This window comes from Manis javanica, chromosome 12 (assembly GCF_040802235.1).
Source record: "Manis javanica isolate MJ-LG chromosome 12, MJ_LKY, whole genome shotgun sequence".
Taxonomy (NCBI): Eukaryota; Metazoa; Chordata; class Mammalia; order Pholidota; family Manidae; genus Manis; species Manis javanica.
The window spans coordinates 111021287-111035623 of NC_133167.1; the positions used below are offsets into that span (position 1 = coordinate 111021287).

At 50.2% G+C, this 14337-nt stretch overlaps 1 protein-coding gene across 2 annotated transcripts in view; it reads left to right on the forward strand.

The window, feature by feature from the left end:
• The window catches only part of ERICH1 (glutamate rich 1), a 39452-nt gene extending 32968 nt beyond the window's left edge, over positions 1 to 6484 (forward strand). Inside the window, exon 5 of one of the 2 annotated variants that reach the window (XR_012124077.1) lies at positions 5920 to 6058. Coding sequence is in view for 1 of the 2 variants with exons in the window: in XM_073219251.1 (XP_073075352.1) it covers positions 5920 to 6299 (380 nt within the window). In the remaining variant the exon portion in view is untranslated. Of the gene's footprint in view, positions 1 to 5919 lie in introns of both variants that reach the window. The other variant, XM_073219251.1, reaches the window with a different exon arrangement.
• Positions 6485 to 14337: the final 7853 nt, after the last annotated feature.

Consider the following 14337-nt stretch of genomic DNA (forward strand, 5'->3'; position numbering starts at 1 on the left):
GCACTCTGCCCCCTGCTCCCGTCATCCTTGCCCAGACACATGGACGCGCCCTGCTGGCAGCGGCTCTGCCTGAGCCCCGCGCCCCTCCGCTCCCCTGAGATCGCACCTCTGCTTGGGGTAAGGGGCCAGGCGACCAGGAGGGAGGCAGGTGCTGAAGGCCCCCCAGCCGCCTGCCCTGCCTCATGCTGCTGCTCCTCCTTTTTTTAGGTCTTTGTTTTGTTTTTAGGGGATATATTTACTCTGTTTCAGCCACTTACAGCTTTTTATTAACGGAATAATTTCAGTATGCCATTTCCTCATTTATGCTGTGTAATGACTCTAACATTCACATTCTTTTAAAAAATCCCCCTTCATCTAATTTTAACTTAATGACTTTCTTCATGGTTTTCACATTTTATTTAAGGGATTTAGCATTTTATCGTTCTATTTTAAGCTGTTTATTTTACCACTTACAAAATGGTCACCATTTTATTGAAAGTTAGCATAGAAAATTAATGAATGTAAATGTGAATTGTTTTGGAAACTATGTATCAATGTGTTTTTGTGGGTGAGATGTAAAACCTAATAACCTTTCCAGCATTTCTCAGTTTCAAGACCCAAATATATAAACATGAAAAGAAACAAAAACATTCTCTTAATACATATAATTTAAGCCTATTCAAAAACAAATCTAGGAAATTTGGAGATTATTTCAGTATCACAGCCTGTTTCAGAAAAGAATGCAGGCAGTGGTGGCTGAGGTCACGGTGATGTGTGTTGGCACATGTTTACTACATGCTCATCACAGGTGCCCACGTCTGTGCTTATCAGAGCAGATCTGGTCTGATAGCCGTCAGTACCCACGCCGGTCACAGAAACGCAGTGTCCAGCCCACTGTGTGTTCACCAGCCCCTTGCGTCATGAAGGTGTCGTGGGCTCTCTCCGTGTCACCTGGGCTGAAAGTGGCCTGCCTCGGGTCAGCCCCCTGGGACTCTGGCCATCAGAGCCGTGCCCCCCTTGCACTCCTGGCAAGGCACTGCTCTGATGTTCAGAACCAAGGGCATCACCATTCTGCAGTGACGGGGAGCTCATAAAGTCCCCCGGCCCCAGCTGCAGTGTGGGTCGCTGGGAAGTCCCAGCCCCAAAGGCGCCATGGCCAGAGCCCTTGGGTGACAAAGCTGTGCCAAGAGCTGGCCCAGCCAAACCCTGCTCCCTGTTCCTCTTGGCCCGGGCTTCACCATCAAGGCCAAACAAACAGTAGCTCCTCTGCCCTGCGTCTTCCATGCTGCCCATGCACACGTGCGCCGTTTGGAAGCCAGTCTTCCTGGACTGTGACCCAGACTCGTCTCCCTCTACAGGCCTGTTTCGGCCTCGCTGACTGTGTTGTACCTGTTATGACAGCGTGTCCTAGATTTCATGCAGGCAGTAGACCAAGAGTATCTGGAAGCATCTCACATCATCATATTGTAACAACCACTTCATGTGTATGGCCTAGATCACCATTAAATGTAAGCTTAGACTTTGACTTGGCAGCCAGAGGACATTGGTGGCTGGAGAGCAGTGGTCACGTGCATTGGTGGCCTTAACTACAAATCTATAATAAAACTCACTTTTCCTTTAGAACACTTAGCTCATTTCAACGTGTCGTGGTATCACCGTGAGGGTGGGGTAATCTGAAGACTGGCTTATTTTGGTGCTTATTTCTACTGCAGCAGTTCATCAGAATGTGGGTGCCAAACGGCAGCTCATAGAGTTTTGATGAGTCATGACTACTTGTAAAACTGAACGGCATGTTGTGGCCAGTGGGGCTCTCAAAATCAGTGCGCCTCCCGGACTACACAGTCAGTCCCCGGCTTCCAAGTGACAGTTCCCTACCGCCTTCACTACGCGGAAGGGCCTGGAGCTCAGCTCGTGGGCTGGCCAGTGTGCTGTGCTCCAGGTGGCCGTGCCGGACTCTAGGCCGTGCGTGCCCAGAGGAAAGGGAGGCAACTGAGGCAGTTAAATTGATCAAGCTGGCCGTGCAGGTGGGGCCATGAAGCTGGCCAGGTGCTGAGAGCCCATGGTATCGGCGTCACTGTCAACGGCGTCTTCTTCCAGGGGCCACGTCGTGTGCTGTCTGCCGGGAGATGGGCATCCCTGGCCCCTGCCACCCACGGGGTGCGGGGCCCCAGTCACTCCTGGTGTAGAGAAACCTCATCCCACATGGGATCAAGCCCGAGACGCTGCCCCCTCGGGCCAGTCACAGGTTGTCATGAAATGTTTACAACATACAAGATTATGAGAAAGTCAAAACAGGTAACATGTAAAAAAATTTTCATTTTCAACTGACCAGGAAATAAAGAGAAAGAACCAGATCCACCCTTTCATGGTTAGTCGGTTTCTTTTCCCAGAAAGAAACACTTTATATGTAGATACCTGCATCAGAAATAGAAGTCCCAAGCAGGTGGCTACTGGGATTCAGTGTGCAGTTCATACTCTACCACAGGCTAAGTGTACCTGTACCTCCAGCCCCAGTGTCCTACTGACGGCTACTGCCTGGCCGTCTTTGCACCTCTAAGGAGGCCAGGCTGGAAAGCAGGGCATGTGGCCAGGTTTCGGGTCAGGGGCACCCTTCCCCAAGCTGGAGACGCAGCGTTCATTTGACGCACGCTTCATGTCCTTAAGAGACCAAAGAAACTGAGGAAAGACGTTGTCACAAAGAAATGGTTTATCCAAACAGGTGGCCGATGAGGTGTGTGCCATGGCTTCCAGCAGCTGCCGCTGAGACCATACACCCTGGAAATTAACTTGCAACAGCTTTGCAGGGGCACCTCAGGGTCCTTCTTCCCGGTCATTATGCTCGTGTTCATCCAGTGGCTTGTTTCACTCCAGTCCCCAAGGAAACTTTCCCCTTCGTCTTGTATGTGAAAATTGTTCATAAACATCGTTTCTTCTGAGGTGCTCAATGTGTATGACTGCAGTAGCCACCCTCGGGACCCTTGTAGGCACGTACATTTTAAGTAAGATAGCGTCAGGTGACCACCTCCTGCATCAGCTCCTGGGGAGATGCTTTGTCCAGTACTTCATTTCCCAGAATCATCGGGGGCTCTCCTCCTGGTAACTGTGAGATCCAGGGGTTGGGGGGACCTCGTATGCAGAGTGGAGGGGCCACCGCCCAGCCCCCAACCCCACCACAGGGAGGTGGCTCCTCCCTGTGCAGGTCAGCTTGCAGGTTCTGCAATACCTGGCAGCAGGGCTGTGGGCACTGTCTGCATTTGCACGCCCCCCTGGTTTCTGCGTCCTCGGCCACCACAGCACCACCATACACACTGCAGGCACCCCCATCACCAAGTCAACTGCCAGGCCAGCCCAGGCCACTGCTGAGGCTCCTGCTTCTCATGGGCTTGCCTGGCAGACTCCCAAATCCAGGAAAGCCAGTGTCCCTGCTTGGTGTCCTGACCTTGAGACACGCGGTAACTGGGCCTTCGTTTTTTGCTTAAATGTTTAGCAGAACTCCCAGCTGACTCCTTGCAGGCCTGAAGTCCTTTGGTGGGGTTACTTTTAAGTAGATTCAACTTTTCAAATATGCACCACACACCGGACTGTTAAGATTGTCATCTCTTTGAGTGTCTGCTTGGACATCTGTGCTGTCAGAATGCTCCACTTCGTGTAGACCATCTGGTCTGCTTGTGCCAAACTGCTTGCGGTGTCCTCCTGGTGGCCGGCCGTTTGCAGGGTGTTCATGCTTGCCCCTGATTCAGTCCCCCCTGCCTTCGCCCTGTCCTCACACAGTCTTGCCATTGTCCATTTTCTTTCTTTAAAGTTTCGAAGCTGGTCAGTTTCTCTATTTCTCATTTTCTGTCTTAAATTTGTTGTTCTTTCTTCCCTTCTACTTTCATTGGGTTTGATTGGCTATTGTTTTTCCAGCTTGAAATGAATGCTTGCATCATTGATGTGTCACTTTCTTTCCTGGTACATGTAAGATGATCAGTTTCCCTTTAAGTAGAATTTAGTAGCATCCCATATATTTCAAGATGTCATAATTTCGTCAAGTTTAAAATTAAGTTTTCCTTATTACAAAAGCAGTGTCTGCTTGATGCCCTGTGGTTGGAAATCAGAAAAGTGCAGTGGGTGAAAAAATCCCAGAGAACTCACACCAGCCAAAGAAAACAGGGTACACCCCATATAGTAACAAATATTAAAGTTTCCCTTTAAAAATTACACACACTTGGACATGTTTGTATGACAGAGTGTGATATACTTACCATTTTATGGCCTTTTTGCCACCTCCCCTTCTTATGATACTATTTTTCAGCCTTTTCCTTTTCCAATGGCAGGTCAGTAGTGTGATCATTCTCAGTGGGCAGTCGTTCATAATGTAGTCTCACCACTTACAAAGAGAAATGACCCACCGAGCATGAGACGCACTTCACTGGCCCCGCAGAGCCTGAGGGAGGCTGGCCACTCTCTTGATGGATAGTCAGGATGCCAGTCTGCCGCCCAGTAGCCTGCCACGTGGGTCCCACTGCGTTTACATCCATGATAGGACACCCTGTACATTACTTTCCTCTGAACTAATAAAGGCAAGCTATGTTTTTTTTAATAGAAAACAACAAGAAATGAAGTGTTTTGTTTTTTTTAACTGAACCTGGGAAATAAACTGATTCATAAGGAATGGTCATTTTTGAAACGTTTGTATTTCATAATACCCGCTCCTTGGTCAGCCCTGCAGTGCTCCACCTGGATCTGCTTTGTCTGCTAAGCTTTGGTCCCTATCACTGATCAACACTTAAATGGAAATTGCTGATTCAGGAACCCATTGTGGTGGTGGAGGGACATAAAAGACACTAATCAGGAGTCGTCAGGCCTCATGTCGCGGTTTTATGAGGAGTGGTCTGGCTTCGTGCTAAGTTGAGGGTCAGCACCAGGACTCAGAGGCGTGGTCAGCAAGCCTGTCAGAGAAAATGGGGGCTCTCACTTGAAAACTAGCAGTGAGATTTTTAAGGAAGAAATGGCCTTCATTGTTCAGAGCACCTGTGTGTTGGGACGCAGTGGTCCCAACCACACGGGAACTCGCCGGCCCTGGGCCAGAGGTGAGCAGGGTCATCAGGTGCCGAGGCAGCTCCAGGCGTTTGACGCCACCCGCCAGGCAAGGACGAGCTGGGCACTTTCCAGTTTCTGGCAGCAGCGGGTCCCCTGAGTAGTTCCTGCGGTGCCTCTCGGAGGGCCGCCGTGTGATGCCACATGGCAGCCTGTGGCAGGCAGGTGACAGCTCGGAAAGCACCGAGAACTTCTGACATGAGAATTGTGCTCAGGTCCAGCTTAGCCCTGGTCCACTCTGGCAGGTGCAGGCCGGGTCTGTGCGTTGCCCCTCTGCATCTGCCCCCCATGAGCCTGCCTGATGCCGCGGAGTCACCCGCACGCAGGCAGCTGGCTGTTCAGGTCCCCAGCACGCCACCAGCCCAGCACAGGTCTGCCAGCTGTGACCGAGGGCCCAGGCCTCATCTGCATCCCGGTGTGCCTGTGGTTTCAGGTGGGCAAGTCGGTGCTACTTACTTATGATTCTTACACACGAGTAACTTAGAAGGCACCAAAGTAAAATTTTTAAACATAAGAATTCCCGTTTTTTCCCCAAGGCCACAGGAATGAAATTTTACTCCTAAAGAAATTGCAATAACTCTGACGTCATTAGACCCACCATTTGTCATGGCTATGACTGTGGGGAACGGTGTGAAACATGCCGTTTTTAGGAGAACAGGTAGGCTGTTAATTTAGTTCATGGGAGGCCAGGATCCTTGATAGTATAAACTAGCTGAGGCAAAGCTGAGAATCACTGACAGAAAAGTTTAAATGCCTTTTCTACTAAATTTACAAAATGGTAATGGAAAACTTAATAAGCCTAATGTTTGTTATGGTTCCATTATATAGAAAATGGTTTTCTGTGAATTTTTGTCTTTATAGATCAGGATCCTGATGATCAACCAACGAGAAGAAGAATTAGAAAGCATAAGTCAAAGAAAACATTTAAAAATCCCAGTAATGCTCATGAAGCGCGAGCAGAACCAGAGATCCAGCGGACTCTCCCACAGGACACACTGCGGCCACGGCCCCCGGACGGCCCCACAGTCAGCAGAAACCGAAAAAGGAAACTGAAAAAGAAGCAGCAAATCAAAAGGAAGAAAGCAGCTGGCTTCCTAACAAGAGCCTCCGGAGTCGACTTCATGTACCAGCCTGAGGAGAGCGGCAGAGGGCAGGAGGCTGTGCCCGGGGGAGAGGGTCAGCCAGGCCCGGGGGCCACCGACAGGGACGCCAGCGCCCACGAGAAGGCCAGCGGGTCCTAGGCTTTCTGAAGTCAATACAAGAAATCTGTGTTTACAGTGGTATGTTTTTTCCTTTTGTTCTTTTTGACTAACAGTGTCCACTTATTTGGGAAAGAAAAGCAAATATAGTAAAATATTTCATTGTTTAAAATACATATTAAAGTACTCAACATTCAAAATAAATCATTGGTTTTGAGTTTTAAAAATCAGAATATTTAAGTTTTTCCCACCAAAGATCTAGACAGGTGCTCTGCTTGCAATCTAGAGAAGCAGCCCGAGGCGGCCACCTCCTCTGAGGTCGGTTGGGACTCTAGGACCTTAGTGACATTCCTAAAGGAAGGACACACCAGGACGGAGGTGCCGTGAGCTCGCCCTCACCCCTCAGCCGGCAGGGAAGCATAGTGCTGTGTCCCCCAGGAATAAAAGCAGATTTATTCTAAAGGATGATGATTTCTTAGCGTGGAGGCTGCTCACAGCTGACCTGGGGACCAGGAGATGCAGGTGCTCAGAGGCAGGTACACACAGGGCAGAGGCGTCAGCCGGACCTGTTTTCCATCCTGATGGCATTCCTGTAGTGGGAATGTCATGGTTCTGGCATATCCACATTCCAGGAGACATCTGACTGCCCCCACGGCAGGGTGAGGACCTGGCTGTGCAGTACCTTGGGAGCTCAGGAATGACCAAAGGGGCCGTGCGCCCTGAACGGTACCCCACTAGTACACGGACTTCAACGAGAGGATGGTCCCCGGCTCTCCTCTTCTACGTGTTGTCACACAGTGTGTCGACAGATTAAAAACACCCTTAACAAATATCTAGACAACACTAACAGGTGTCCTAGCTGATTCGCAGCAGGGCAGAGCTGGTTCACAAAGGCCTCTGTAGATGACCCGATCCCGGTGGGGTGCACACCTCCTCCTGCCCAGAAACTAGAAAAGCCAGTTTCTTTCATAAGATATGTAAGTATCTGTGGAAGGAATCTAAGGTTTGCTGAGGAGAATCCCCTGAGAGGACAGATCCCAGGGGAGATAAAGCCACGTGAGGAGCAGGCCTCAAGCCCACGACCCTTTTCCTCAAGGTACTGGCCAGTCGGGCACTGGGTGAGTGTCCAGTGAAAGGGTCTGTGGAGCCCAGAGCAGCCGGCAGAGCACGGCTGTGGCAGCCTCCGGGTCTAGAGAGGAAGTGGGAGAGCCTGGCAGCTGGCCCATCTGGGTGACAGGAGAGCCAACCCCCCTGTGGGTCTGAGCGTGGGATGGAAGGGAAGAAGCCGCATGGAGCTGCTGAGTGACGTGGCGCACCGGCGGCAGTCTTGGAGTCTTGAGGTGCTGAGCAGAGCAAGGGCGATAACTGCCGAGCACAGCACGAGGCTGCGCACCCAGAGCAGGGGGCAGGGCAGTTGGCCCTTTGCATACCCAGCCCGCCCCGTAGCCTGCTCAGTGCCCAGAGGGTCTCTCTGCTGAGCAGAGGCAAGGGGGGCCATCTCTGGAAGAAGATGTCGTTAGCTAAGACTGCTGGCATTTGTCACATTCATTCGATAAAACCTTACCAGGCTAGGCGTGCCAGGAAACGGGGCAGAGGTGCACCTCAGGCGAGAAAGGCACTCATGTTACACAAGGAATTACAACCAGCTGTGAATAAGGCATTCAAGAAATAGGGAGGAATGGAGAAAAAAGGTGAAAAACTAGAGAATTTCACCAGATCATATAAATCTATTAAGATAATCAAATGAAAATTCTAGTCCTGAGAAATACAATAACTAAAATTAAGAACTCAAAGATGAGTTTAAACAGCAGATTAGATTCAGCATAAAAGAAAATTAATAGCTGGAAGCAGGCCAAGAAGTCCAGAGTGAAGGAAGGAAGGAAGAAGATGGAAGGTGCAGAACTGAGCAGGCAGGCCTACCACGCTGGGGGCCGGGAGCAGGGAGACGGGCGCTTCCAGAGACAGCAGTCAGCAAAGGCTGTGAGGTCGCAGATGCAGCAAGGTCTGGGGGATCCAGGCAGGGTCCATGCAGAAACACCACACAAAGCACATCGCAGTCAAACTGCTAAAAACAAGTGATAAGGAACAGACGTCACGTTCAATGAGAACAGAAGTTTGCAGCCTGAGCGTCAGAGCCCCTGGAAGCCGGTGGCTGGTTTCTTGGACCCCTTGAGGCTCCCCAAACAGCCAGCAACTCTGTTCTCGGTTCCTGGAGACACAGGGGAAGCTTAGTCCCTCGTCCCTGTTTATTGTGACTCGCACGACGTGTGTTACATGGAAGGTGTTTTACAAGGTCAGACACGTTTCCGCTGTGCCGCTGAGCAGTTTTGCTGTTGGTTTTTCCTCTGATTCTCTCTCCTGGTGGCTTTTTTATCCCAGCATCTCATTCTAAGCAGTTGGAGGGTTGAGGCGAGAAATGAAAGCTCACCTTCAGTTTACAAGAATGCAAATAAACAAGCATTTCTGCATTGTCCTGTCTGTGGGGGTGTCCCTGAGGACCCTAACCACTAGAGAGCTGTCACGTCTGGAGACTCGCCCCTCAGACATGTGCCTTCTGGACCACATGAAAACACTGCTGTCTCTGTAGGACACGGAGGGACTGAGGCACACCCTGCACGCCTTCCCGGAGCGCGGCACAATGCCCCCCGGGTACATATCGCGCGGTGGTTCCGTCAGACTCTCTGGTCCTGCTTTGCCTGGGAAGCCCTACCTGCACCACACCAGCCAGGGGCCCGAGCACCTGAGGGCCACATGGCTGAGGAGAATGGTGTCCCACTGAGGCATGTCTGTGCTGTGAGTGTAGCCACGGTGCATGTGAAGAAGAGCACGTACAGTCTGACTTCCAGATGGTGAGCTACGAGCTCGTGGAGCAAACAATTGGTCTAAACAGAAGTGAAAGAATCTGCTTCCTGCCCTTTCCGTCTGCTCTGCTCAGTGTGGAGAATCCCTTCTGTCCTCCTGACGTGTCGGCACGCCTTTCCGAGCCCCGCACCTGGAATTGACATGGCTTCTCTTTCATTACTGGCTCTACCTTTACTGGGTTCCATTCTGCCAAACTGGCTGCCTTTGTGCTCAGAGCTGGAAACGGGCTGCGGTGGGAACGCCAGGCCTCACGAGTCTGTGAACCCTGAGAAACAGAAAAAGGGCTTTTCAGGCTGGCGGCTGCCGGAGTGAAGGGGGCACGGGGGCAGGGTGAGAAGGGGGGCTCCAGTGATCGGGCAAGTCACGGGGTGTGTGGCACACGCAAGCCGCCTGCAGCGTGACCACTGGGGACACCTCCGGGGCAGGCGTTCCATGAGGCCCGTGACTGTGCATCACGACACTGTGGGCCAAAACCAGGGTCACCCTAGAGGTCCACTGCACACAGTGGGGAGGAGAAGGCAGACGAGAAAACAAGTAACAGGTAAGGTAAGGTGAACTTCATTCTCTGAATTAACATGTAAGTCGCTGAGCTAGCACAGAAGCCAGGAAGAGGAGACGAGGACCACTTCATGGCCGTCCCCGCTGACCCAGAGCAGGCACTTGACAGGCCGCCAGGCACACAGTGGGTGCGATGCTGGGTGTTCCCAGGGGTTCCATCAGAAAGCTCACAGCGCGGGTGAACAGTTAAGGCTGACATATTTAAAGGGCAGGTAACATGTCAGGCCAAGTAAGAGTAAGGCATTACGTAGACACCGGTATAAGTAACAGGGCCCTAAGGACTTGGTCCTTCAGAGAAGAGGCCGAGGCAGGTGCGGTGACCGGGAGCCCCCCACGTCTTGTTGGTGAGCTTCTTAAGGCCCCTCTCCAGCCCCCTGGGCCCAGCCAGCAGCGGGCTTCTCAGTGAGGAAAGCAGGTGGAGACACTGTCCTTCACTGCTTGCATCCCGGTGGGGAGAGAGAAGATAAGCCAGAAAAATAAGAAAAGCATGTAATGTTTCCTGGAGTTAAGCCTTCAGGAGAGAAAATAAGGCAGCGAAGGGGAGGTGCTTGTGGCCACAACAGGGTGCTCGCTGGAGCGCCCATGTGTTCAGGAGCAGCAGGTGCGGCGTGGAGGCAGCCTGTGGGCCCCGACAGGGAGGGCCTGGGCTGGTGGGCTCTCCTCCCAGGGGAGGGAGTTCTGGGAGCCCTCTGTGGCCCGGGCACCTAGGCATCTCTGTGGCCCTGTTCAGGCCACAGGAGGGTGGTCAGGTCTGGGGCTCTCCGTGAGCTGGAGACCGGGAAGTGGGACTGGGGCCCCAGGAACAAGGCGGCCCCAGGGCGAGTTTCAGCTGCCAATTGGGTGCCAGTCAGGAACTTGGAGGGGCTGGGTCATGGTTGGCCACCTTCCGGGGCAGGGGGACGTGGGCAGAGGCTTCAGGAGAGAGGCCCGGAGAGGTGGAGAGTCACGGCAGCAACAGGCTCCCGGGGGTGGGATGGGGGCACTGGAGGAGGAGCGGTGTGGTGTGGAGGCCCCCTTTCTGCCCCAGGAGAGCCCGGCATGGGCGGCAGCCGCTGGGGCGGGGCAGCGGTCGGCGCCCACTCTGCCCACCGGAGACTTGAATCTCGTGTTTCTTAGCCATCGTTGCTGGTCAGGAGTTCTGTATTGTTACTTAGAAATTTAAATTTCCATGATAAAGTTTCATCTCAAACTGCAGAAAGCCAATTTTATTCAGTTAAATAGGAAGTTTTTGTGACACATGAAGATAAATCACTTCAATTTAAATTTTGTGATCCTCTCACTGAAGACTTCTTATACTTTGAAGTTTTTCTTCAAGCAATTGGTAAAACAAACAGATTTGAGGCACTTTTCTATAAAAATGGGTTTCCTTGTAGTGAATGTAGGGTATGCATTCAAAGTTTTTCTGTCAAGCTGCTTTACAAAGTAAAGTGTTATTTATTGATGGTGAAGTCTGCTGTCAAAGATTGGCTTTGTCTATAGAGGTTCCACTGATACAGCTTTTTGAAGGGTCAAGTATTGTTTTCTGAAACCAGCTCGTGTTCAGCCAGCAACCGCTGTGCTCGCCTGAGGGGTGGGCGGGGAGGCGGCAGGTTTACAAGGAGGTGTAGATGCTTCTCCCTGCTTCGTGCTTGGCCTCCTCATGGCAGGTGTTTCTGGGCTCCGTGCGCTGTCTCTGCAGCCTGGGCCGCTCGCTTACCTGTGTCTGCCTCTCTGGGAGCGTCCTTTGTCCCCTGCAGGGGAGCCCGATCCTGATGAGTCGGGCCTGGGGCGTCAGGCGGCGGCCTGCAGAAGGAGCGCCCACCACCTCTGTCTGAGCCGAGAGGCTCCCACCTCTGGCCACGCCTGACCCCCGGGGCCCTGCGCGCCCAGCCAGGCAGGAGGCCGGGTGTGCCGCCTGGTTCCTGGCGGGAGCGGAGGCAGGGCCCTGGAGAGTGCGGGTATGAGCTCTGAAGCCTGACTTGAGGGCAATGTCCCCTTGAGGCTGTAATTCTCCTGAGCTGGCCAAGGGGGCAGGTGACTCGGGGGCAGTATCCCCCAGGGATTCTGCCCCAGCTCCCAGTTTGTTCACCTTGGACATAGGCTGTTTCCACATCGTTTCAGCTGGCGTGTGGCTCCCCTTGAGCCCAGAGGCTGAGCATGTGGTGCTTGTGGCCCTGTGGTACTGCGTGTTCCCGTCTGACGGGACTCGCACCATGTTTGTCATGTGGCGCATGGCTCACCAGCATGGGGTGTCAGCATCACCACCCTTACGCCAGCCTGTGCTCCCTCAGACCGTTGGAAGGTTTTCTCCAGCCCTGAGGGCTGGTACTCGCAGAACAGTCACCTGGTCTTGGTTCCAGTTTTGCTGTTTTCCTCTCCAGACCCTGACCAGAGGGGTCCTGGCTCTGCTGTCACTGGACCACACCCGTCCTTCCAGAGAGACGCCGCCCACAAAATCAGGGTAGCTACTTAAGAAGAACTAATGTTTAACAACAAGGAAAGATAAATATGGTCTGAGACCTGATTCCTATATACAAAGATCATGAAATTCTCTAACCTTTCTTTGTAACCCAAGCCCTGGGAACTACAAAGACATTTCTGCCATGTTATTTATTCATGTGTTTGGACATAATGGGTAAGATGTTATCCAAGATTTTAAATAACAGAGAAGTTGGGATAAAATGGAACGTTTTCACTTATTTGAAATTGCATGTCTTAATTTCCTACATTGTGACTCTGTTTTTCTGGTTCCTGTAAAAATCAGAGAGTGGACAATATGTTAAGTTGAATGAACTGCATAGTTTGAAGCTGTTACATATTTTTGTAAAGTTCTGCATCACCTAGTATATGAAAGTCTGTTTTAAGAAGGTCTTATGTGTATTAAAATGATCTGGTTTGACTAGTTTGCTTCTAGCTGAATTTATTAATTTCTTTTTTCCTCTTCTCCACTTTGAAAGTCATATCAAGAATGTTGTTTTCCTGTTTGATCTTCCTTTTGCGGCAGAAACAACCAGTCTTCTGTTACTGAGTCTCAAAAACACTAGTCAGCTGGCATATTTTTGGAGAGAATTGGCTCTGTCCATGAAAAAATATTTTTTATCGTGGTAAAATATACATAACAAAATTCACCATTTTAGCCATTTTTAAGCATGCAGTTCAGTGGCATTAGGGACATTCACATTGTTGTGCGACTGTCACCACCCTAATTCCTCTTTAAGGCTGAGTAGTATTCCATCGCATGTATTTGCCCCATCTTGTTTATCCGCTCATTGGCTGATGGACGTCTGGACAGTTTCCTCACTTTCCTACCATGAGTATCACTGCCTTTAAATAATGTACAGAGTTGTGTGTGGACATTTGTTTTCTTTTCTCTCAGGAGTGGAATTGCTGGGTTAGACGGTGACTCTGAGTCTTGGGGGACCTGCCAGCCCACTGTCCACATTGCTGCACCAGCAGGAATGAGGGGACCAAGCCCTCCACATCCTCACCACCACCTGTTATCTTCCATTTCCTAATGGTGGTGACGCACGCTCCAGAGATGGTTGTGGTTTTCGCTTCCCTAATGAGGAACGATGTTGAGCATCTTCCCATGTGTTTACTGACCATTCTCATGCTTGGATAAACACGCGCTGAAGTCATTGCTCATTGTGAACTGGGTTATTTCCTTTTTGTCATTGAATTACAACATTTCTCTATATAGTCTGGATATTAGCCTCAGTCAGATGATTTGAAAATACTTTCTCCTGTTCAGTGTCCTGCCTTTTCACTTCTTCGCAGTGTCCTCTGATACACAAAGTCTTGATTGTAATGAAATCCAATTTATCTGTTTTTTCCTTTGTTGTCTGTGTTTCTGGCGTCATCTCAGGAAATAATTGCCAACCCAATATCATAAAGATTCTTCCCTGTTTTCTTCTGAGACTTTCTATAATTTTTAAAAACTCTCATATTTAAGTCTTTAATCCATTTTGAGTTAATTTTTACGTACCGTGTAAGAGTCCATTTCATTATTTTGCACCTACCATCCAGTTTTCCCAGCGTTGTATATTCCAGAAACGGTCCTTTACCCATTGAATATTCATGACAGCCTTGTCAAAAATCAGTTGACCGTATGTATGAGGGCTTGTTTCTGGAGTCGAGTCTGTCCTTATGGAGTTCTTTCTGGAGTCTGTATGTCCTTATGCTAGGACCACCTGTTTGATCATTACATCTTTATTGTAAGTTTTGAGGTCAAGAAGAGTAAATGCTTCCAACTTTGTCCTTCTGTTTTCAAGATTTGGCTGTTTGATATCCCTAGAGATTGTATGTGAATTTTAGGCTGGGTTCTTCCATTTCTGGAAAAAAATACCATTGGGATTTTGATGGGGGTTGCATTGAATCTGCAGATCACTGTGACACGCGGACATCTTGTCAACAATATGTTCTTCCAGTTCTTGAGCACAGGATGTCTTTCCAGTTATTTTTGTCTTTGTAAGTTTCCTTCAGCAGTCTTTGGTAGTATTCATTAATCCTGCTCCCATGTATGTTATTCTTTCTGATGCTATTGTAAATGGAATTTTTTCTTAATTGCCTCTCCAGGTCATTTGTTGCTCCAGTGTAGAAGTGCCACTGATTTTTGTATATTTATTTTGTATCCTGCATCTTTGCTGACTTCATGTATTAGCTCTAACAGAGTTGTGTGTGT